Source organism: Anser brachyrhynchus (assembly GCF_964034855.1).
Source record: "Anser brachyrhynchus genome assembly, chromosome: 5".
NCBI lineage: Eukaryota > Metazoa > Chordata > Aves > Anseriformes > Anatidae > Anser > Anser brachyrhynchus.
Window position 1 is genome coordinate 51025430 of NC_137699.1, and position 26394 is coordinate 51051823.

General features: G+C 39.5%; 1 protein-coding gene across 2 annotated transcripts in view; it reads right to left on the reverse strand.

Moving 5' to 3' along the window:
• Positions 1–26394, reverse strand: part of CLMN (calmin) — a 75417-nt gene continuing 49023 nt past the window's right edge. The window contains exons 2-13 of one of the 2 annotated variants that reach the window (XM_080594275.1): positions 23248–23309; positions 20540–20635; positions 18924–19007; positions 16005–16097; positions 14582–14772; positions 12645–12838; positions 11556–11638; positions 8849–10156; positions 7602–7786; positions 6604–6664; positions 5424–5479; positions 1–4288 (exon numbers count right to left, since the gene is read on the reverse strand). In XM_080594275.1, the coding sequence (XP_080450401.1) occupies positions 4135–4288; positions 5424–5479; positions 6604–6664; positions 7602–7786; positions 8849–10156; positions 11556–11638; positions 12645–12838; positions 14582–14772; positions 16005–16097; positions 18924–19007; positions 20540–20635; positions 23248–23309 (2567 nt within the window). In that variant the 3' untranslated portion in view covers positions 1–4134. Of the gene's footprint in view, positions 4289–5417; positions 5480–6603; positions 6665–7601; positions 7787–8848; positions 10157–11555; positions 11639–12644; positions 12839–14581; positions 14773–16004; positions 16098–18923; positions 19008–20539; positions 20636–23247; positions 23310–26394 lie in introns of both variants that reach the window. The other variant, XM_080594276.1, reaches the window with a different exon arrangement.

The following is a 26394-nucleotide window of genomic DNA, read 5'->3' on the forward strand; positions in this document are numbered from 1 at the left end:
TTGAAATTTCAGCCTCAGGAAGTGTTTTAATGGAAGGAAGTAGCTTAATCATTCAGTATATTTTGCAACTTTAGCTGAAAGTTAACATCACAAAATAATATATTGCTATGCGGCTTGAAGAATCACACAATTGTACTCAAACCATTTCCCGTGTTTTTCAAGTCTGCTGTTCATTAAGAGCTCTTCCTCTCTTTGCAGTTTCCAGTTTTCAAGTGGATGATGCAACCTATGCATAGCTCAATGTTCATTCTCATGAGTCATAATCAATAAATAATCATATCACATACACAGAATTTTACAGGTATTCTTAAAATGGTTTTACAGTTCTATTAAATATATAGATAAAATAATCACTGCTATATAAAAAAATCTTTTTAAAACAGCTGAACTCTGAAGCTTTGCATAAAATTCTGTAGACACATTCATTACAATCTAGAAACTCAATAAAAATACATTTTAGAGCTCAATCTATCAAAAATATTCATGGCATTGAAAAGCGATTGTCATTTTTTTTTACTGCAATCTGTACTTGCCCCGTCTTTGTACTGATAATGTCCTACAATTTGGCAAAGGCTGTGTTCATTTCATTTTCTGTTTAACCCATTTCTTCAACTCTAAGACACTTGCCCCATAAATATCTAGTGATGTTCTGTCTTCAATACTATACCTCTTCTTGCACTTTCTTTGCAATGAAACACTTTGCAGTGAAGTTACGCAACTACAATAACATTGAACCATCCCCTTATAGCTGTCTCTCAGTCCGTAATGGTGCTTTTGTGAACACCACACACCCTTATCCAATAATCCTCAAACACTTCCCAACACTTGCACTTCCCAATACTCTGCTATCCATACATTTGCTCAGCAAGAACTGGTCTTATCATAGAATCACAGAATCCTTTAGGTTGGCAAAGACCTCCATCATCATCAAGTTAACCTAGCACTGCCAAGTCCACCACTAAACCCTGTCCCCAAGCACCTCATCTACACGTCTTCTGAACACCTCCAGGGATGGTGACTCAGCCACTTCCCTGGGCAGCTTGTTCCAATGCCTCACAACCTTCTCAGTGAAGAAATGTCTCCTAATATCCAACCTAAACCTCCCCTTGTGCAACTTGAGGCCATTTCCTCTTGTCCTATCACTTGTTACTTGGGAGAGAAGACTGACCGTCACCCCACTACAACCTCCTTTGAGGCAGTTGTAGAGCACGATAAGGTCTCCCCTGAGCCTCCTGTTCTCCAGGCTAAACAGTCCTGGTCTCCTCAGCTGCTCCTCATAAGACTTGTTCTCTAGACCCTTCACCAGCTTCATAGCCCTTCCCTGGACACGCTCCATCCCCTCAATGTCCTTCTTGCAGTGAGGGGCCCAAAGCTGAACACAGTACTCGAGGTGCGGCCTCACCAGAGCCGAGTACAGAGGGACAATCACTTCCCTAGTCCTGCTGGCCACACTATTCCTGATACAAGCCAGGATGCTGTTGGTCTTCTTGGCCACCTGAGCACACTGACATGGACTTAACAGATCAGTACCCATATATGTCTGAATTCTGCTACCAAGCCAAAAGTATCACATGAGATCAGTTCAAGTTTAGTATTCTTCAAAACCCCAGGCCTTTCAGGAAAAAACTTCCTTATTCAGACAGTGCACAGATCTGTCAGAAAAAATGGATAGATAAAAGATTGCCCACCAGCCTTTAAAACCTCAAATGCCTCAAGACAGTTTTCTAGCCAGCATGTTAAAACGGGTTTTGCTGCAGTGAGTGCTTCACAGTCAGGCTTTTAGACTGTAAGCTAAGAGTAGGACACCAAGTCCAAAAAGGAGCAACAATTTCAGAACAGGGCACTTGCAGTGAGAGATTGGATCTTGCACTGTGGAAGAACGATGCAGGCTCACAAGTCTTTTTAAGTGGGAGGAGTTGCTGCTCATGCAGATGTCTTTTTTTGCAGGTCCAGATAATGTCAGAACTCCTGGAGAGCTCAGTCTCTTTTCATGCATAGCTGACCATACCAGCATAATCACTCGTAACTCTATCCTGGATCTTCTTACACATACAATGGCTGACTAAGGTAGACTGTTTCTGTTATATCTATATTATATTATATATGAAGCAGCCAAATACCAAGTATCATGTACTTATTAATTATTATTTTCATTGATTTTACATGGGAGAAACAATCTCCATCTTTTCACGGGCTAGGCTATCTGGGAGGCACACCTCAGTTTAAACATTGGGTGAAATTATCAAGACAATTGCTGCATGCTGTTTGACATTAAACAACTCATTTCACTGTTTCAGCTGTTGATCATCAGTGGGAGGGAAGAAAGAAAACCCTTGGTTTTGTCTTTCTTAAAAGACAATATTGTGTAATGAAATTGTGCATTATCAGCGCATGCCATTCACTTTTCCATTTGTTATGGATATGAGTGGTTTAGATGAGACATCCGAAGATCTTCTCATTAATTTTCTTGGGAAGAGGGAGAGAAGACAAAAGGAAACTTATTTTCCTTGATTGAACTTTGACAGCTGTAAAGTTCAATGAAGAGGCTGTAATCCAACTCCAGATGATCTCTGTTGAAGAATAAGAAGCATGGAAGAAACAAAGGAAGAGATGCAAAAATACAACGAAAAGATTGTCATAAACCAAGGGAGCCTCTGAAGACTGGCACATAGTGAAGAGCTCTCAACACTGTTGCTCCAATATACTGTACGTTGCTAGTTCCTGCTAATAAATAGGTGCCGTGGTATTCAGGATAAGAATTTTGTATTAAGATTTATTTTTTTTCAGAGAAACAGCACTATCCCTAACATTTCAGTGTTATCTTTTAGCCTACTTCAAGAAAACATCTTTAAAAATTCTAAAATAGATTTTATTTTGGAAGAAAGTATTAGTGTCTTCATCAACACACACAAATAGTGTGAGACACAAAATCAGATGACTCAAAATGTTGAAATTTTTCACTGGAAAGATAAAAGACTTTTTTTTTTTACTTATGTTGGTTTACACTAAATTAAGTTGCGAAGTTTGGATCTGCTGCTCACCAAGCACAAAGGATCTACTTTTTATGTTCAAGGGGTGAATCCAGCTCCAGTCAAGACAGAACAGAAAAGATTTCCATTTTCTATCAAATGAAAGAGATTCCAAATTCCTTTCTGTGTTAAGGATATCCTACCATGCAATGTTGCTATCACATGCTAACTTCTCCTCAAAAAAAAAAAATAAAGGAAGAAGAAAAAAAAGCTTGCAAAGAAGAATGAAGCGTGATAGGCAGTTAGGATTTCACCAGCAGATGACCTGACTACAAGCAGGTTTTTAAATACCTGCAAATAAAGCTTCTTGAATACCTTTTCAAAGATGGCCACCATCAGTAACGTACAAAAAGCAAACTTCTTCAGGTATTCTCTACAGAAGTCTTTAGATGAAGATTTCCCTTACATTCCCTCCTAAGCAGCCACTAGCCTGTACGTTCTTCACACTTCTCCACACCCAATTTGTTCCTGCAAACTAAACATAACAGGTGCAGGATAAAAGTAAAATCCTATCCACCCTCCACAAATAAACCCTCCACCTGACTTTGTTGCCCCACTAGCTTGCCATGAACACAATAGTCTGTTCCTGTGGTGAGCAAGTTCCACCATCTCCAACTCTGCTCTACCTCCAGCTCTCCCAAAGAACTCTGGAAAATGTGAAAATGCATCTCAAGCATCCCAATCATCCCTTGCAGGTGGGCCAGATTCATGGGCAAGCCAACAACACATCTTCCACAGCTGTTGGACCCTACCTAAGTGAATGAAGCCAGAAGAATTATTTTTGAAGACTAGAGCTCTGAATTGTTCATATTCCTACTGATAATTATCCATTTTTATTTAGCATCTTATAAAGCAAGGCACAAATGTACAAAATCGCAGCTACTAAATAAGGTCATTTTTATATATATTTACACCGTTGTTGTAATATAAAATGTGCTTCGACACTGTCATAGCACAACAGCAGAGGAACTGAGGAGGACCTGATAGCGAACACAAATACCAGGTCCTATGTTTCTGTTTGTGCTTCACCTGAAGGTACATACTCGTATGCAGATACACAAAGCAATCAGGCCACTGTCTTTTATTTTTCCACACCTCGCGGAGATCAAACCTTGCTACTAAGAAGCTGTGGAACAACTAAAAAGCAGTAGATCAGCAACCAGAGGAAAATGATGAAGTAGAATAGCTCTGACTGATCAACACTCGGAGCCTGGTGAGTAGATGCTGGAGTCTCACTTGCTTCCATGTCTTTTTTATTCCTGAAAATAAGAGAGAATTTGATAAGAGACAGGAAAAAGAAGAAAAAAACTCCCACTCTTAACATTTTCTCTAAAGATCACAGCGTCACTAATAGCCAGCAGTTAAATGAACCACTTCAATCTAATCACTTGGAGCACACGCTAACTTTGAAATGCATAATGGGTTTCAGCAGTGTGTTTCCTTAGGAGTCAAACCATAGCAATTAATCCCCTGAAAACTCTGGACAAGTTCTCAGGTAGCTTAAACACATGCCAACGTAGTACACTCCTTTAACGTAAGCTGACTTCCAACAGTCAAAAAGATACCTCTTTATTTTCAGAAAGTAAACACAGCTTTGGGCAACACTTATATCACACTTTTATTTATACAGTGTAATCTGACTTGATATACTTTCCCCAAATCAGCTACATTTAGAGTTTCTCATGTCAGCTACACCAAAAAAAATTAAACAGAAGAAGCCCAAGACTTCCAGAAACAAATTAGCAACTGGGGGATTGTAGAATAACTCCAAAAGTCCAACTGCAGGTCTTAGGGGCAAAGCCTGATGGACTCTACCACTGAGCTCTCACAAAACCAAGAAAAGGTCTTCTTTAAAATGGTGCAAGACAGTAATATTATAAACTGAGTGTACATGTATCATGTTCTTGTACACATTTTTTTAAATCTTATTTTCAGGAAAACTTTTTTTGGCCTGTTTTAATGAGTCTGGCATCCTGCTTGGGCATCCTGCTCACTCAGATATGGTACTCAGATATGGTATGGATATATATCTGAGTATTACACAGAAATTGCTCTATATCAGCTATATGAGGGCCTCATATATGAAGTCCTTCCACCCTTTACATGGTCTGAAATACCCACTGTGTTGAAAAAGAGCTGACAATCCTGCTGAGACAGCTGAACCTTTCCTCTCAAGCCAACCAAAGACTTTTTAATGAAGGGGGAGATCTAGCAACAAAGAAGTTTTGTATCTTATACCTATGGGAAATATGGACTCTAAACCAGTATACAAGATGTCCAGCCAGCCTACCATTATAATTATTTTTTTTTCCTTTGTAACATTATTAGAAGCTATAACTAACTAGAAGTTATAGATCCCTTGCAAAAGATTTTGTCTGAATAAGAAACACTCACCTTGGTGGATTTTCACCCACATCTGTCATCGTCTGGTTGTTTTCACCAAAGATTTCCTTAAACAAACAAGTGACCAGTAATGGGAGAGAAGAGGAAAGGGAAAGGGAAAAGAGGAAAAAAAAAAAAAAAAGAATAGACAAGAAAGGAGGGAAGGGGAGGAGAGGGGAGGGGAGGGGAGAAAAAGTTCATTGTCTCACAAAGATGGTAGTTTTGTGTGCATTCTATGCAGAACATGTCTAATGTTTACTCAGATAAAATGAAATTGTGCTTCTGAATTTATTCTGCACCCATACATCCACCACTGCAGTCTAGTATATACATAGAAAAGGAAAAAAACTCTCCTCCTTCGTATACCTTTCTTTTACAGCATTGCAAAATCAGAGCACCTGCGTGAATCATCAGTTTCATTGAACGTTGGTGGCAGCATTTCTTTATAACTCCAAGAAGGTCCAAATTTTATTTTGTGCTGAAAAGAGACATATTCCTATCCTTGCTCAGCATGCCCAGACTGCTGTTGCTATCCTTTCTGAGTTAAAAATCCAGAGCTCAGTCATGGAGTATGTTCTCAAGAAATCAATATGAATTACATCTGCCATTAAGAATACAGTTTCACATTACAACTAAATTTATTTAAGGGTTAGCTGATTCTATTTATACATATATATATATGATATGATAATCATACATATGATATATATATATGATATAAGATAATACACTACTACTACAAAGGAGAGGAAAAAAGCCCAATCTTTGGTAAAAAGTGCATTTCAAGAGACACTCAGCATTTCTGCAGGGCTGTGACCAGGATGCCTACATGTATACAGTGAGTGAACAAACTAAAAGAAATTGGAGCTGCAAGTAAAGGCAGCTTCAAAGAAGTGAAATATTTCAACTATAGTTATGACAAAGTAAACCTCAAAATTAGAATATATTTAATTTGAATTTTAAGTAGTCCTTTGTGGTTTGCTCAAGGTTCAGTAAGGCTCAATTACATTTATTTTGAAGAGTTCAATAAAGCTTTTAAGTTATTCCTGGTTTTAGTACTAAAATTCTTAGAAGTCTTAGGGCTTTTGTGTTATCATAGAACATATAGAGAGTAGACCCTTTTACAGTCTTTGACCGTTTGGAGTTTAAGAGAAATAGTGAAATAGCAATAGAAAGGTAAATTTCCACTTACCTTCTCAGAAGTATTAGGAAACCTTTTTCGGAGATAAATATTGGAATCGTTGTCACTAGTCCTGAAATGTATGTAAAAGCAAAATATTTTAATTTATAAAGCTAATTTTTGCTTTGACTTCAAAGAGAGCCACTACAATTGCACGTGCTAGTTTTAGGTTATATGAAACCACAAACATTCATTGTTGTATGTTTTAGAATATAGATTTGAATTTATCAGTAACATTATAAACAATAGCTTTGGGAAAATCTTAAAATTCTTTTTTGATTAAAAAAAAATCCCAATGCTCAAATTTAAATCTCTTCTGGAAAATAGTATCTGATATGTTTTTTGCAGCTTTGACATCATATAGATTTAAGTGAAACTTACAGCTAAGTGAGGTTCTATGGTTGTGTACTTATAATTGACAGATTGCAGGGAACAGAAAGCCTGACAAAGGAGATGTATTTTTTCTAAGTAAATACTTTCAAATGCATTAGAGTGCTATAGTGACAAGCATTGACAAATGACAGTTCATGTCCCACTCAAATGCATTACCTAAGAACTAAATTAGAATGTAAGAGGGAAGAGAAGTGAATGGATTAAAATTAGCAGTGTGTCTCATTCACTTCTTCAGACAGAAAAAAGGCCAACAAATATCTATTGGAATGATGCAGTGTTGGGCTCGCACATGGCATCACAATGCACGTGCATTATTTCATCTACATTGCAAAACACTCCCTTGGAAAAAACGTTTACAACACAGCCATGCTCAAAATGCACTGGGATTCTAGTTGGTTTTGTGTAGCTAAGATTGTACAGCAAAGTCAAATCAAGTCCCACTGGCACTAAATCGCTTGATATGTTTAAGTGAAACACAGGAGGAAGCCAATGACCCAATACAATGCTCCTAAAGGAAGACTACAAAAAGCATCCAGTTTCAACATCCAAACATCAGGGCACACTTTAGAAGCCCAGGCATTCATATATATATTTAAGAGAAAGTCAATGTGAAATACCTGGTAAATTCATGACAATTAGCAATTTCTTCCAGTTCATCTTGTAACAGAGTAGTAGTCCCAACTTTTGAGATCTGTAAGTCTTCTGCTTTTATCATATCTTTGTTTTTTTCCTCCCTATTACTACTTTCTTTCAGTATCTTTCCCACTGTTGTTAAATCATCTAGATGGTTGAAATCTACAGCCTGTTGAAATTAAGAAACGTTTTGTGTTAGACAACAAGACTGATTCCCCACCCTTCCAAATATCTTAGTGGTACAGCTTACTCAGATGCTAGATTATGTGTCATACAAGATTGAAGGTGTCACAAAAGAGATAAAAACTTTTTTTTTTAATTATCTTGGAAAGCATTTTGGATACATTGAGCTATAAAATATCACCAGTTAAACTTACATGCAATTAATTTACAGTTCTTTTTACATAAGAAATCACGACATGACATGACTCTTTGAAGTAATCCACTAAGACTTTTTTTTTTTAATCTATCTCAAATTAGCCTGTTGGAGATAACAGAAATTTGACTTCATTACCCTAATAATTGCCAGGATCAAAACAAGTCTAAGCAACAACTAGAGTGACATACAAACACTTAAATGGACACTCCTTCCAGAAAAACTCTGACTAAAATTGCTACGCTGGAAAATGTGCAAGACAATTCAAAATCAGTGTCTGCAAGAATAAATACAAGAATAAATACAATGCTGCACTTTGCCTAAATCCAAAACACGAATAATTGCCCAAAATCACCTCTTCCTCCTTCTGCAGTATAGATAAATCTTGATTTTATCCACGTGACTTAACCTACTCAAATTGGTTTGTTTTCATAGACAAACTTATTCAGATTCAGACAAAATATACCTTTAATTGTATCCTTTCTATATCAACAACACTGCTTCCTGTTCTCATTACAAATTATTTTCAAAAAATATTCTCTGTGCTAATCTTTTATACCCAGGGATTACACAGGAGCTTCAAAATTATTTTAAAACATCAGTAAAATTCACATTTCTGCAGTACTGTTTGTGTTTATTCTTTCTTTTGATAATTTCACATCTTCTCAGGAAGCTGCAATTCCATTCATTCCAGTAGAGGGCTGTGGCAAACAGTGTTACGGGACAGAAGACAAAGTATATTTTACATATTTCTCCAAAGAGCATGCAAAATGAAAAGAAATGGCAGCCATTCAGTTCAGATACTAGTCCCCCCATATATGCACAAAGAAATGCAGTTAATAAAAAATGAAATACCTCAGAATGTTGTAGAATCGTGGTATCTTCATTGCTGGTGGCCTTTTGGCCATCTTTTTCACTTTCTAATTCTTCTACTAGTAATAGTACTTCTTCATAGGAAGAATTCCCGTGACCATTAATATCCATTGTTTCCTCCTCTCCATTCTCAGTATCCGCTTCTGATGCAGGAACTCCTAGATTATTCCCTAAGCCTGGCTCTGGAGCATCTTCCAAGTAGTCCTGTGCCGGTATCCCCTCCTCATGTAAAACATCCGTTACTGTTTCACAAGAGTTTTCATTTTCAGTATCATAACCTTCAAGACAAGGCTCAACATAAGCATCCAGAACTGCTGATATGGGAACATTATAATGTGGATAATAGAAGAGATCATGGGGTATTACTGATACTTTTGAAGAACTGGGTAGCACTTCCGCTGAAGACTCATCTTCATCATAGCTGTCCAGGTCTTCTGCATTTTTGGGCACATCGGATAGAGAGTCATCAGATGTTTCTAGTCGTGTAGATAGTTCTTGGCTTTCGAGATTAGAACCATTCACTGAACAGTGGTTAGATTCTGTTGTCTCAAAGACAGGCGATTGCTTTGTATCTTCATTTTCTGGCAGTTTCAGTACTTCCTCATTTAGAAGATGGAGAACATACTTATGCGTATCTTCTTGTTTCGAGGTATCTTCTGGTAAAAGAATTGACGTTTGGGGCTTGCTCTCTTCTACTTTATTTATAGATTCATCTGTAAGTATACCTGAAGTCCAGGACAATGGACTTAAAGAAGAAGTATTGGCTGAAAGGCTCTTAGTTTCATTGTCGTATTCAGTATAGGTTTCTTTAGTTAATTCTTCGGAGTAGTCTTCAAAAGAGTCAACAGAATTTTTCTGGTCTGTCAGAACAGCTGGAGAAAGGTCATCATTCTGTTTCAGTGGGTCATCAGACATGTCCCCTTCACCTGGCATCAATTTATCACTAAGCACTTGCTGGGAGGAATTGGATTCAAAACGGATAGATCCTGTAATGTGCAGCGAGGTAGGCCTTTGAGGCTCCTCTTCCGAGGTTTCCTGTGAATCATCGAACACTTGACTCAATTTGCCATTACATTCTTCAGGAGCGGTTTCTGACAGGATTCTCTCAGGGGTGTCATGAATATGAACCTTTGGAGGAGCAGGGTGACTCCTTTCATGATTAACAGTATACATGTTTTCTTCACTTTCACTTAAAATCAAGATTTTGCTTTCCTTTTCTGAAGGTGTGTCTTTGATGTGAACATACGTGGACTCAATTGGAAGCTCCTTGTCAGGATCTGTAAAGTCTTCCTATAAGTGATGATACACCATTAAAGAACAAATCATACCTCACGTATCATTTTACTTCTCCCAAATGCTACAGTAACTAGCCCATCACCCACCCCATTACCTTTTGAATGGCCAATTAATGACTTGTTTATTTTGAAAGTAGGGAAGCAAATTTGGCAAGCCAAGTGAGTTGAACAAAGCTCAACATGAAGAAGCCGCTTGCACAGGAAGATTAGAACGCAGACAAGCCTACTCCTCAGTTGTTAACGTATTCATCTCTCCCTGCTGCACCTGTGGAGACAACTGACTTGGCTTTTTTGGGACACAATCCCCAAATCAACTACATCTACTATGGAACATATTCATCTACTAGATTATTCAGTTCCAATAGACTGCATTGAAAATAAATAAATAAATAGGCTTTTTCTTTCCCCATTAAAATGTCCATAAGTCTTAATGCCAACCGATCTTAATGCTCATCTAATGTAATAATCATGATCAGATTATTTTAATAATTTTAATTCCAGTGGCTTTAGTAATGTCCACCAATTCTGTAAGTTATGAAATACATACCAAGAGGAATTTTCAGTCAATGAATAAGAAGAAATACCTTTAATGTAGGAACCATGATTTATGTACATGTACTCAAGCACAAAAAAATAAATAAATACTCAAGGGACACTGAGTCTTCTGGGAACCCTTTCAAACCAAAAAGACTATGCTGAACTAGGTTTGCCTAGAAGTACGAGCAGCCTCCAGAACAGTTTTTCAACGTATGCAGATCTTTTCTAAAGTTCTTCGGACTTCTAATTTTTCCTCCAGTTTTCAGTGTCATACTCTTTAATTACTCTTTAAGTTGATCTTCTCTTTTTCCAAAGGGCCTTTGTCAGGCCTTGCTGAGGCCTGCTCCTCAATCCTTTATTTTTGATAGATCTGCCTTAAGTCCCTGGTCCTTGAAGCTGTAAATTATTTCATACTTACAATGAGTGCTTTTGACTGCTGAATTGGTGAGATTCAGTCTCTGGTATCTTGTGTCTGATACAATATCTGCTAAATTCAGGTTGATTGTGGCCCTCAAACTTGAGAAGACTGAAGTCAAAAACAAATTTAAAGTCCAACAAATCATCATAGATGAAGGGATAAACTTCAGCCTTATTCTGAAACTAATATAGCAAAGTAGCAGAGCCTATGTAACCATTTCTATCCTCTGAAAGCCATAATTAGATGTAAAGGTTTAAAAGCAGAGTTCTTCCTGAAAGTCCACCTGACTGGATTTAACAGAAAATGTGAACAATTAAAACTGAGCTTGTGGCTTATTTTGAATAGCTCAGAAAGAAACCTAGAAGATAAATGCAATATCTGACTTAATTAAGTATACCCAAGCAAATAAAAGTGACGTGCCGTAACAGTAAACACTTACCCCTTCCAGCTCGGGGAAGTGTTCCAGAAACTGCGCCACGTAGGTCACAATTGAGTGCTCATCGGGGGATTCCACCATTATATCTGTGGAGACAGACGCAAGGTACGTCAGCATGCTGGGCCTTAAAGCCTTCTTGCAGAGCAACAGGCCACCAGACATTAGTCTGCCTTCTTGATGAGAGAATAGCAGCTACAGACACTATTATTTTGCTGACAGATCAGAGCAGGCAGTATCCTTTTCACTGTTGACTGTACTCTTTAGAATTCTCACCATCTTATTCACATTATTTTTTTTCCTGTTTCCAAACACACACTGACCCCAGAACAGGGTCATTTTTCATCTACTTGGATAATGTCATTTACAGTATATATGTCACTATCACTAGACAGTGATCTTGCCGAGTGACAGCACAGAGACTTGTTTGTAGCAGAACCCATTCTTCTAACAGGTGACCCAAGAAAGCACAAATAACCAAACTGTGCTTTCAATCATAAAGTCAAGGCCTAACACCTGTGTAGCAGTGTTCAATAAAAAACAGTGCAAGAAGCTGCTCCACTTATATACATATAATTATTTTCACACTTAAATATGCTTATGTACACATATTTATATATGCAAGTATATATATGAATTGTAGAAAAGTAACTGGGAAATGCAAATACATCTGAATAGGTATCTACCCATTTTCCTAGTGTGGCAGCTCACCCACTTCGTCCTGGAGTGACACTTAGACTCTGTAAACTGTAGGCATTATGAAATGCTGCTACTGCCCTGAGACCTCTCAGCTCAGCAGGCTGGTGATTAATGCCCATTAGTAATACCAGTGTCACGTAGCATCTAATCATTAACCAGGACCAGTGTACGTAGCTAAAACTACGGTGAGATCTCTGTCCCCATGAGCTTACAAGTATGACTGGAAGCATAGGACTACTAGCCAGGGACCACTTCATTTTTCTTACCATTCAGCCCCACACAATGATCACATCGACAATCTAATCACTGGGAGGTTTTAGTAGGTGTGATGATGCAATATTCATTAATGCGTTATTGTTTGAATGTTACCCAACAACATCGATGTAAACATTTTACCTTCTGGCTCTAGGAGCCTAGGAACACCCAGCTTATTTTGTGCAATGCTGAAAGCATCCTCCAAGTTTTCTCGAGCTGATTTCTCCAGTGCTTGCTTCATGTCTACCAAAGTGGAGTCTATGGCTTTTATGACAGCCAGGAAAGCCAGGCCACTCCTCCAACTGCTGGCAAAGTCCTGAACTGCAACACCGTACCTAAACAGAAGTACATACAGTTTACATGGCAGTCGTGTTACGAAATCCAAAATAAAGGCATCGTCATTTTCAAAGGTAAAAGTAAGGTTGTTGAGTCACACTAGTCACATTCGAGGTCCTTTGGAATTCAAAACACACAAAATACTTGCATAAAACACAAGGATTCATAGGTTGGATCAGTGTGGCCAACAACTGACATCAGCCTGCTTGTAGGAAGCAGTTAGTGAAAACAAAGGCCTCAAGTACTCAGCAACCACATTTAACATTCACAAAACCAAATGTCTGTGTGACTCCTGTTTCTGTTGCGTTCCAGCATTTTAATGCCATAGCTTGGGATGACTGCCAACACTTAAGTACTTAAAAAACATAAGCATAAATGATTTGCTTTCCTGTGTCCTTGGCCTTCTGTAGCAGAAAATCATGCTTTGCCAGGTGCAAAGAATGCCAGTATATGTACAGATCACGAGTACATTAGATGTCCAAATTTTTGCAGGAAAATTCAATCACTGAACTTGCAATGAAGTCATTGCAGCCTCAGAATAGAAAATTCTGCACAGGTCATCGGTTAAGGTGGTTATAATGATGCAATTATGTTTTAATAGCCCGGTTGCAGGAACAATTTTCTCCTATTAAATGTTTCGATTTGTACACCTTGACTAGAATGAAAAGACTATGGCCTTTATTTCTGTCATTCTAACTCTGCTTGTGCCACCTCCCTGTTAATGACATTATCAGCATTATTTTGGGAGTAAAACTGCACTTCCTCTATGGTCTGCATTGGCAGCAATTAACTACGGTTATCAGTGGGACAAGTTTATCTGCACAACAAGCACCATTAGCTTCACTGGAGATAACCAAGGGATGTGGCCCACAGGACCAAGTATTTAAGAAGCAAATTTGTATCTTCAGTACCATACACAGAACATCTGTGTTCACAGGCAGATTTGGACATACAAACCTATCAACAGACAAAAATGGCAAATATACAGCTATTGAATTTGCAAGCTTGTCCCATGCCCTCTGTAAAAATCTTCGACAGTCACCCCTTCAAGATAATAATACATGTAAAATACATGCCAAGCACTTATGTGTGCATTAGACATCTTACAACAAAGTATTTTAACTCAACAGTAACTTTGCGCGGCATTACTAAGCAAGATGCTTTGGTGAAAGAATTGCTTTTTATTAAAGATGAGAGAGATTTGTTGATCAATGGAAATGGACCCAAAATCTAGTAACATTCACAAGAAACAATCTCAGATTTGACCTCTTCTCCTCCTTAGTTTTGAAGAAATGAAACTTCTAATACAAACTCTATCCTTCAAGGCAACTCTGCAGAGAAAATCCCTCGGGGCTGCTGCTTAATTTAAAAGGCTGTTGTTAAAGTCTTTCAACATGTGGTTGTTTTATTTCTTCATTTAGTGAAAGATACCTAGCAGACTACACAGAAGTTGGGAGGAGGAGAGGGAAGAGGGAATGATCCTGTTTTAAATGGTGCCAAGCAGATTAGTGCAAGTTAACGTTTAACACTCAAGTCACGAAGCCAGCAACAGACTGCTTCAAGGTCAGATGGTTGCTTTAGACACAGTTATGCAGTGATACACTCGGCTGCAGATCCCTCGTGCCTGCAGACTTCAAAAGCAGAAGAGCCCTGGGCCGTGGTAATACACACATTAGGCGAGGGATGAGATCTGGCTTCACCAGGACAGGTGGACGCAGTTTTCTAGGACACCGCTCACTTACTTTCTGGTTTTCCTCTGAACCCAGATTAAAAGGGCTCTGATGGCTTTCCGCTGGTCTTTCACTGTGACAGACATGTTCCTCTCCACGCTGGGAGTGCTGGGGTGAGACGTGTCCGACTCTGGCCCGCTAGGCCCGGACGACAGGCTGGACGAGGAGGAGTTCCTGTTGAGGTTGCCTGTCAGCTCTTTAATCTGTAACAAAAGGTGGAGTGCACGGCGCTTCAATTTAACACCAGGTCAATGGAAAACCGAATGTTTGTTTTTAGGCAAATTAGCATGCTTCTAAGATAACGGGGCAATAACTGAATTTTAAGAGGTAATTATAGGCCTGTCCATTACAACTCCCAACATGACAACAGCAGCAGCCCAGCTGGCAACCCCAGGAAACAGAAAGAGCACAGGATCGGTTAAGACTAAACTGAAAATATTCATAGCAAACAAAAAGCAAAGAAACGTGTCTTTCAGTTAGTTTAACTGAAATCATTCTTTCATCCGCAGGACTCACTCAAGTGAAACATTTTTAGTCAAGAAATGGTGACCCGCACCAGATTCCCATCCTTGGTGTGCACTGATAGTTGAGTCCAGATTATGCACCATGCTGCTTTCAGGTCCCCTGTGCTTCTGTTGCCAAGTCCGTCTGGTCAAACTGCTGTTGTACGGCATTGTACAGCTTGAAGTGCTCAGCCACAGAGAGAAACCCCAGTACCACTTCAAGACAGACCTTATTTTATAAACCCACAACCACTTTAGAAATGAGCCCAAGAGAATGAAAGAACATGTGCGCCTCACAGTCTTACTAGAGTTGCAGAGACCCTCTCTCCATCTCTCTCTTTTCATTAAAATTTGGTACTGTTCAGAAGGTTATCAAAATAGATGTAGATTAGTGAGCTGTTTTAATCTGACTAAACCTGCGACAAAATCAAATTTCATGTTTAGATCAGTTCTATCAGTTCCAAAACTTCAGGCCCTTCAGCATCTTTCATTTGGCCCTCTACATCAGTTGTGAAATTTTGCCATGGTAAGTAGGTCCCCAGAGATCAGTGATTCTGCATGGAATTTGCCACCACACTGGACCAGTTCCAGATAAGGTTATTGAAAATAAACTGTGACCTGAAACCAAATCTAGGACGTTGATTCAGATCCAGGGAACCTGGAGCAGAATCCTGAGAAGGCACAGGAGAGAAGGGAAAGGAGTAATCTGAAGCTCTAATTCTGGTCCAAGTCAAACCAGGGCTTAAACTGCCTCCTATTCACACCAAAATAGGTCTAATGAAATAAAATGAAAACAGCTGCAGGTATTAAATTAACCTATATCAGGAGGAAAAAAGCTCAGGTTTAGCATGCTTAATTATGTTTTTTAGGATTAAAAATCAATTTAAAAAATTGATTGTTCACTTATGATTAACGTATTCGAGTTTTATTACCTGAAAAAACAAGATTATGTTCCATATTAGTCCAAGTACCAGAGAGGAATTTCCATCTGCTATTTCTGCTGCATCAATGCTAACAAGCTTTACCTGTAGAAGAGATCATAAATTCACAGACAAATTAAAAAAACAAAATGTAAATGCAAAAAAAATGCACTGGCTTGAACTGAGACTGCTGGATATGTCCAGCACATTTCTGCCACTGACCAGACAGCCAAAATGCAAGATGGAAATCTTGTGCTAACAATAATTTGCCCTGATCACAGCCACTGTGCTCCCTCAAGTCTTATCTCAAGCCTCCCAAGCCTGTAGCACAGTCTGCAGAACAGGAGTGAGCCCAGTTGTACGTCTTAAGACCACAAATGCATTTCCTCCACACAACCATGGAACAAGAATGTCCCCTCCGGTGGATTCTATTCTTAAAAAACAGAGGGCAGGTATATACCTCCTGTCTTCCTCTGGCTAGGTTTCAACAGATTGGCTGGAATGCACATAAACCCCAGGGAAGAGGGCAGGATTGAAGCCACTTCCCATAAAAAAAAAATCTTAAAATTGTAGTAGGATCTGCCCAGTTCTGTTTTGCTATGCATCGCCAATCTCTTTTGCTTATCTCACCTTACACTGCTTGTCACAGAGCTCTGAGGAAATCAGTTAGCAAAGGATAAGTTTGCCTAATCCAAGCAAACTCTAGGGTTTCCCACACTGAAGTCTCTTCCACATGATAACACCAGAATGTTATTCTCTTAGACAACACAGACTTGTTTTTGGCAAAGGTCACGGAGAAAGGAGGAAGCAAGGAAGTTGTCAGCACTGCACATGACACTCAGAGTGAGTTAAAGCCCAGCATACAGCCCATTTATCATTTATTTATAAATTCTGTACATGATGAATCACTTAGCAGAGCTTTACCCTGCTGCCCCAGTTCCACAGAAGCGTTTGCTGATGGGTTCCACCCATTGTGGTTTAATATCTAACCTCAAAGCTCTTGGCAGCCAAGGCATCTTGCCAGCACTTTCATCACTACCCTTCACTAACTGGCTTGGTTAAACTGAAAAACAGAGAGCAGAATAACTTTTTATCTAGTGGTCTGCACAACAGTTTTCAGTCCTAGCGAGAAGACACCTCTAGCTGTCATACTTCAAGGCTCAGATTTTCTTACTAGCTCCAAAGTATTTGGCATGGGAAAACCTTTAAGGCCTAGTGTGTTTTAATAGCAGTTTGTCCAAAATGGGGTGCAAGTGGCATTTATCATTAGACTGTTCTCAGTTAAGCTCTGTTTTCTTGCTGCTGCTTGTCACCTGTTCCAGCAGAGCTACCTGCAATAAGGTACCAGCTGCTTACTCTCAAGGAAACAATAAAACCATGGAAAAGTAGTTGTTTTGGCACAACTAATTAAGAGGCTGCCTGTGTCTAAGGCTCCTCCTGCCTGGCCTTGCTCAATGAATTTCCCGACTGTCACCTGGCGAGGTCCTGGCAACCAGACATGCTTCAGCAGCAACTCCACAACGTTGACGTCAACAGAGAGAAAAAATCTCGTCTGCCAGCAGGCCTTAGCTGGCTTTGCGTGGAAAGCACGGTCCGAGAAACTGTTAAGAAAGCTAAGAACTTGTAAGGTATTTCTTAGCAGTTCTATATCAGGCCAGGTAGACCTATGCATTTAGGGCCACATCAGCCCCTGACTGCAACACCTGGAAGACGGTGCACAAATTTTTGACCTTTCACATCCTCTTCTGGGGAACAGAACTACGAGGTCATAAGAGATCCACTAATGCCTCACATCATGCTCATTCCTGCACTGGAGTTCTCGTGACTCCCTGGTATAACTAGCACTTCTGCGGGATCTCTGGAGCAAGACCTAAGCTCATTAAAGGAAACCAGCAAGTGACAGCAGTCACTGATATGGAATCCCCTGCTAGGCATGGCTTTGCTCCTCCACACGCACACACACAAGATCCCTCTTTACCTATAAAGCTTAATCCTCTAGAGCATTCATGCCCTGGAGTTAATAGGATCATAGGATATTTTATCCTAAACACTATCATGGAAAAGCTGTAAAAGTTTATTTCAGATACTAGATAAAAAGATCTTCCAGTACAGCAAGAACGCTGTAATCCTTTGTAAACCATAGTCCACTGCTTGCTTTCTCATTCTGAAAGATCTGGGAATACCATGCAAATAAGTTGTCATGTGGCTGGGGAACTTCTCTTGACACCATTACCTTTCATCACTTTTCAAGAGCTCTCAACACACAGACCACATCAATATTGCTTTGGAAGAAAGCTCTAATGGGAGAAATCAAAAAGGATTGAATTATTTCAAGCTACAGGGCTGATCTTGCTGGGTCACTTACAGCTGTGTCAGTTTTTAGGAAGTGATGTTGCAGTGGTGCCACACTGACTATCAGGAAAGTTATATCCTTATAAGGTTTTGATTCCTGGAATTATGCATTTATGTCATGTTCCCAGATTTAATTTTCTCTTGCCTTTGACTCATGATCAGCTGCTGCAGCAGTTTACCAGATAAATACATGATCTGTAATACCGAAAGTATTCCTGATGAAAGGAAAGAAAGCCATCTACCTTCAAAGTAACTGAAGTAATGCCACTAATACCCAGTTCATAAAGATTACTTGCATTTCTTTTTATTTTCTTTTAATATTGGGTTGCTGATCCTTTAATCCTATTGAACTTTTACATTATAATATGAACAAATAATCCTTGTTTTAGACTCTGTAGGTGTTCTCTTTGTGGATTTTTACGTGGCTTTTCAGCCTTGCTGTTAAGGTAAGTCAAGATGCCTAAGCAGTATATTCCTCTTATATACATGCCCTGCATCAGACTAGTTACAATCACAACAAATACAATTTGCAACATGAATCAAGAGAATAGATCAATACCAGCCTTTGGAAATACTCACATTACTGTCCTCCAAGAACTTAAGTGCTTTGGCTATGTTGTTCAAACGAAAAATGCGATGGGTTGAAGACTTATATTCATGCATCTACAAAAATAAGAGCCAGATCAGTTTTAAAATGCTGGAATTATTTACCCTTTCACACAAAAATTAAAATAAAGCTAAGGAAATCAACCTATATAAAGTATTACCATCTCTTCTGATCAGTGAAGAGTTTCAACTATGGGATCGGCCCAGGCTGTAGAAAAACAGGGTTAGCAACCAGTTTTCCTGCTCTCCAGATTTTACGTCTCTCTTGGACCTGCCAAGTTGATTATTTATATAATCACTCCCCAACCACATTCGGTCACAGGCACAAATTTACCTGAAAATTCATAATAAGTTTTTTTTTTTCTTTCTTTTCTTTTGTCTTGAGTTAAATCAAATGATCCTAATTGGGAAGCATGAGCAGTTTTGCTACCAGGGACAGGCAGGTGGGAGGCAGCAACCTTCATTTTGGCAGAGATGAAACAGATTTGTTGCATGCAACAAATCTGTCACCCTGCAATTCCACTTCGGCACACTGTTTGTACCACCTGTGTGCAGGAACGCCTAACTGCCAGCACACATTGGCCAGTTAAATTCATCTCCTTTGTTGCCCTCCTCCCTGACCTCCCAGTGCACAGCCTGGGGTTTGCTGTTAGGTGTCTCCCCCTTCAATTCCTTTCCAGCCTGCCTCTGCTAACTGTGTGAATGCAGACAGAAACACTGCTGCTTCTGCTACAGCCCAAACTGCATGAATATTACAAAATAGGCTGTTCTGAATCTGTGACCACAGTGAGCACTCACGCTGTAGGATGCATATGGCTCGGTCACTATGGAGCATCACCGTGCAATTACAAGCTCATCTGCAGTGGTGAGATGGCTGCAGAGCAAATCTCTCCTCATATCTAAAAGCAAGCGTGGTACCCACACAGAAGAGAGTACTTGCTGACAAAGCTGAAGTAGAAAGAAAATATTAAAGCCAACTGATGAAACACTGGGTATTTCCATTTCTGGTACATGGAATTTTATACAGGTCTTACAGAAAAAGAGAGAAAGAGATGCTGGTAAGTGAAACTTTGCCAATCTGATTTAGATCGTACCAGTAAGACTAAAGAAATCGGAGCCAGGATACCAGAGCTAAACTCACAACTACACCACACAAAGGCATCCAGCATCATCAGGCCTATTAAGTGTCATAATGTCTTTAGACAAAATAAAAACAGAATTTATGGATTAAAAAAGCAATACAACTATCCCCAGAAATTTATCTTTCCTTCATAACATGACTTGTGTGAACTCCAGATGAAGTAGGTGAGCATTAATATATTCAAGCCTTAAAAAACCTGAGGGGAGGAACATCTACACTAATCACACACCATTCATACCTCAGGGTTAGATATTTCCTCGAGATCTAAGTTACAGCTCAGGACACCAGCCTGTAACATGAGGAAATCACAACAAAACTGCTGAAATGCTTCTCACTGTACCCAAGACAGGGGACCAAATTCTCCCTTACTGCTTGAGTGTCAGTACGTCGGTACTTGGAACATGCAGAGCTCCATGGCGAGGCAGGTTCCTTCCCCTCGTACACCTACCAGCTTTTGTCCTGACAGGACTTCCAGCAGCGCCATCAAGATCTTGCCATCTTGTATATCCATAAACAAATCTTTCACTTTCAGAGGAGGCTTGCACTGTGGAGTAAAGAAACCAGGCAGATTTTAAAACAGATTTTCGCTTGGTGAGTCACCATTATTGCAGAGAACAGGAAGGAGAGTTTTACAAGACAGAGATACTAGAAATAAATTTCAGCCTGCAGGAAGAAAGGACCAACTTTTCTTCACAACAGTGGCAATTCTGCCTTAGGGTTATCTAAGCTAAAACTGAGATATAGTGATCATGTAGCTGAGATCAGAAAGGATTTATTCCAGATCTCCCATAACAGAATCTCATCCTAAGGCTTCTGCCTGGGAAGCGAGCACCCAAGGGCTGATGCGGATCCCTCCAACTGAGACAGCTCCAGCAGAAGTGAATCCCGCTTCATACTGCACTAAACAAGCCTCAGATCCAGCCAACCACAACGTCCTGTCTCCTCTGTAATGTTTCTGGTGGTGCCATTCTGTTTCCCAGTATTTTCTCAGCACTTTAACTAGCAACGTGTTACATTTTGTCTCTTTCTTCTCAGCAAACTCCTCCAAGGGGAGCCACCTCCCCACTTCACAGAGGTGTCTGATGCTGTGAGCTCTGTTAGGCACATGCCAAGGCAGCACAGCCCTTAGGCGTAGTCTCAGCTGCAGCAATTAGGCTCCATTCAGGTGTCACTCACGCATGTGTCCCTAAGGAGCCAGGCCTTTTTATCTTTGGCTCGGCAATGCACTGCTGTTTGGTTAAGCACCGCTTTTGGCAAGCCAGGACTATACATTTTTGTTCCTAGTCTTTAATCTAGCCAAGACTACTAAACAATGCTGTACTGAAAGAAAGAAAAGCACTGTTCATTTCAGGATTAAATAAGCTATCTGAAAACCACAAATCCAACGCTTTTTCATTCGCTCATAACAAGACAAGAACCACCAGAAGTCACAGAAATGTGGACTGCCCCCAACCATCCCATGAACATCAGAGGTATCTCCTCTCAAAAGGTGATCCGAATGGGATAGTCTGCTCCAAAACGGGACACATCACACCACAAGTTTCCTGAAAAAGTACAGGAGGAAGACTTCACTGCTGCCTTTATAAGAAAGAAGCCCCTCTGCAAGAAGTGCTTCTTCGAGGATAAAGGCAGAAGCCGCCTCCCTCAGTGGGTGTCCTTGGGGAATCACCTGTAATTAGAGAGCTTTAGCAATGCTCTCATTATTTACAGGGATGTGTTTGTTATGACACTTCCAGAAAACAAATAAATAAAAAATGACATTAATGTAGCAGTAGACTTTTTCCCTTTCTTCAGAAAAGCATTTTTCTTTATTGAATCAGAGAGGGAAAAAAAAAATTATGCACTCCAAAGAAAGCAGTTCACCTACCCACAAAGTTTCTGAGACTTCAAATGTTTGGCACGGCAGAATTAACAGCACCCTACAACCTTTTTCATGATCTAATTCCTTTTGTAAATTAAAGACCTTTTCCACAGTCAAATATTTGACAAACCTTTTTGACAACCTTCAAATTGTGTTAGTTTAAAGCTCTAGAGCCTGATTCACAAAGGAATCACATAACGCTGTCTTCATTCTGAGGAACCTTTGGGAGCAACTGATAGTCAAAACATTACCAGATGGCCTTATTCTGATTTTCCAGTGAGATTTAAGAGGGTCCATTTATTCCTTCAGGAACATTCACTGCAGAGTAGTGGACTTAACAACTATATATGTGATGCCTTTCGTCTTAAACCCTTTTGCTTCACCATGTCAGAAATGCAGTCACTTTCCAAGAACTACGAGAGCTAGTCTGTGAGTTGACTCGTAGCCCAAACTTAGTCCTGGTCTGTACTTCATGAAATTTAACCACAGACACTTACAGCACTATGAACGCAAACTCCAGTCCAAGTTAGGACAGTTGGTTAGGAAGGTTAGCTTCCAAGTTAGGAAGCTGCACTAAGCATTGCTGCTGTCTCAGTAGTACAAACTTTTTTTTTTTTTTTTTTCCTTTTCTCATCCTCAGCAACAGGAAAATCCTCCTCTGGATGGCAAACTGCTCATGAGAGTTAGTACTTATCTATTATCAATAGCAACAATAAGTTAGCTTCAATAGCCATATTATGGCGTGTTTAAGAGACAACTGTATATTAAAAATATGATGGGATGTCCAAGAATTAGTTCCCTAACATAAGTGAGGATGTAAAGATCACATTATACAGACCCTCTGAAAATGAATGATGAATAATTGTTTCCCATCTGGAGATCTGTGATGAAGCCAGGTTCTGAAGAACCATCTGACTTTGGCTGTGGTATCTCAGATACTTGAACTTCCAGTCCAGGGAAGCACACAGTTATCATCCCTTCAGAGCAGCCTAAACCACATTTGATTTTATGTGGGTATGTGGCATTCTGTGGGAAAATTCTAGCCTTGCAATAGCAGTCAGAAGCATTAAAGACAGAAAGGTACCTGAGATGACTTAAAGCCAGCAAAGCATTAATTGCACCTGAAATGCAATATTCATTTACCCAGAAATGTACTTCCAGCTTCCACTCACTCTCCTACTCCCATATACACAGAAGTTATTCTTGATTCCAAATTCTAGCTATTTTTAAAGGAAATAACATAGTCGGCCTACTGTTGTGTCCTTGTACTTCAATATCAAGACCGTCAGTCTTACCTTTCCCAAATGCAGGTTTATCCATCTGGTAAAGGTCCTCTTCTGTACATTTTCCCGTTCCACTAGATATATCAGAAAAAAAACACAGCACTTAAGTTTCCAGAAGAGGAAATGCTTATAGGAAATCTCAAAAACTTATGCACAAAAAGTTCAAAATTCATGAGGGGCCTGTGAATAAAACAAATATATTCCAAATCAGGAGACATAAGGTTGAGCTATGGTATTTCGTTCCATTTCTTCGCCCAGACATGAGCTATGCACGCATTCTAAATTACGTAGGAAAAAGTCTCTGTTGGTTTTGCCATCTTCAGTGTAGCTTTTGAGAGATGGACTTCTACATGTTGTGCACAGCTCTCCAGTGGTGTTAGACTCTGAGCAGGCAGCTTGACCCTTCTGCGTCAATTTATAGGATTCTTGTCCTGACACCGTCACGCAAATTGGGCTGCTGTGGATTCCAATGTACTTACTTGTATGCACAAGGAAACAGGGCCACATTGGTCAACACAACAATTTTGTCTTCATTCTCATGAATGGAAAAGCTTCCTCAAATCTCATCTTCCCAATCTCCCAACCAGTGCATTTCAAATCAAAATTCCAAGTCTCTACATTGATGAATCATTTTATTTATATTGCAGTAAGACGAGAAGCGCTTGTTCCTTGCCAGAAGTGCTGTATGCTAGGAGCTGTACAAATAGCTCCTGTGCCAGCTGAAGAGTTTTTAATCACATATGCCATTTCCCGAATCCATTTCCATAGTGAACTACAGGAAAAGTGTAAGGGGAATCATATTTCTGACCAAGTTTCATTTAGCTTCTTATATAAAAGAGAAACGTTTATATTTAAAATAAATGAAGTAGACTGACAAAGTAATATTTCATTTTAGAGACAATTATTCTCAAGTGGTTCTCCAATTTCACCTGAATTAAGGAAATCCGGCAATTTATGAACAAAAAACATTAAAACTAGTTATATGATGTATTTCAATCTACTCACAGAGCATATCAAATATATTTTAAGGCCATTTTGTGTTTCCTTAGCCCTGCACAAATAGCTAACCTATCTACCGGGAAATCGTATTCTGTAAAAGTCTGGTTTGTTTTTATTGGTCAGGCTAATTATAGGCTAAGTAGTAGCTTCCGTAAATCAAATTTTAATATTGTTCTTTTTGATCACTTTAAGTGAAGGGTCAGCAGCCTCTAATCATATATATAATTGCTTTCCGTATTTTGATGTATTGGAATAGAGCTTTCAGCATGAATTACATCTGTCACTGACAGCCATTCAGGCCTTCTCAGTCTTCTTATTCCTGTAAAACCTGATTTTATGTAAGATCGGTTAGAAAAAGTGCTTACCCCTTAAGTGCTTCACAAAACACGGAAAATGCCAAACTAATTATTGCTGTTGGCTTTTCTTTTAAAATATCTTAGAAGAATCTGCACAGATTTGAAACAGCTCTCTACAAATAAAACTTTAAATTATATTAGGGTCTAGAATATCTGTAAAAAAAAAAAAAAAAAAGGCAGCATTTACTCCCTACAGATCTCAAAATACAACCTACAAGATGTGTTACATCTTTCTTGGGCTTCCCTTCCTTCAGCACCTCAACCCCAGTGCTGGCTCTCGACACGCTCACACATCCACATTGGTACAGCACTCAAGAGTCAGGCGAGTAACTTCAACAACTGATCTGTTGAAATTCACTTTGGAGGGCCAGTGGACATTAATGTTAAGCCAGATCTGTTCCCAGATACACTGCTTTTTGTTTAAATACCAGTGTTGATGCAAAGGGGGAGGCAAAACAGCAGGAAATGGGGCCACCTCTTTCTCAAGCTGGTCTGAAATGCTCAGGAGCGCTGGGGTGGGCAGTGCCAGGTCTCAGGGAGGACAGGAGGCCTACCAAATGGGCTGGCTAGGCGGACTTCCAATGGCCACCGAAATCAAGAAACACAGAAGGGTGCACAGAGGTGAATTAATGTTTTCTAATATGTTTTCTAATTTCATCACAGGCTTGGTTTCAGTCAGGTCCTATTTTTCACCAATCATTTTGGCAATCTTCATTTTAAAATAAGGTAAAGCTAAGGTAAATAAGGTTGCAAAAGAGAGCTACGTTTATGTACAGCTCACTCGTATAACTGAGCGCACTGTGGCTCCTATTTTACTGTAAAAATTCTGCCATCGATGTAAATTAGAGTTACATATATGCCTGAAAAGATGGGCGAGCCAAGCTGGTATTACTGCTTCAGGAAGTTCACATACCAGGAAAAAAAAAAAAAAAAAAAAAAAAAGGAGGCACACACAGGAGAGCACTTGCAGATAGAGAGAAATTCCTGACACTAGTCAGTGAACTTCTCTACAGCAGACTCCTTGCAGTAAGAATGATGACCCCAGAACAGACACTGTTTGATTCTGTACTGGTCTAAAGTAAGAGTAACTGGATGGGGAGGAGGAAAGGGGAGGAAATGTATTTATAAAATCCCTGAGGCAGACAAACCCCTAATGCAGGCCATATGCTTGCCTGTAGAGCTAACAGGAAAAGTTCATCACAGGTATCTACTGATGTGTGCCTTTAACGGTTATTTTTCTCTGGCTCTGTAGACCTCCCAGTTTTGGTATAGCCCCTCCTCTCCACAGCCTTTTCATTTCCAAGGATTGTAGAAACTCTATAAACTTTATACAGTTTCTATAAATTAAATGGAATCTTTTTTTCTCCTTCGCACCTACTATTGTATAAAAGTGAAGAAAATCATTCAAGTCTAAAGTTCATATGCTGATGTATACAGTTTACTGAAACTGCACTGGGTTTACTGGGCAGCTAGAGAGCAATAACACCATTATAAAATAATAATTACACACACCATATGGCTGGCCTGCACACAAATCCAATGCATTATACTGGGAAAGGAGGATGCCTGCTGTGAGGGTTGGATTCGAAGATGTAATGCTGGAAGGCAGTAAAAAGTTAAGAACAGTTGTTTCGGTTAAGCTCAGCTCAGGCCTTGATATAAGAGACAAAAATATAAAGAGGAATTTTGGCCACTCCACATGAGCCAGGTCCTCCATGCTCTTCCAATAAGTTCAAATGCAGTAGTCTTTCACAGTAATGCCTACAGTTTGCAGAGGCACGGTATTTATACCAAAGCACACAGG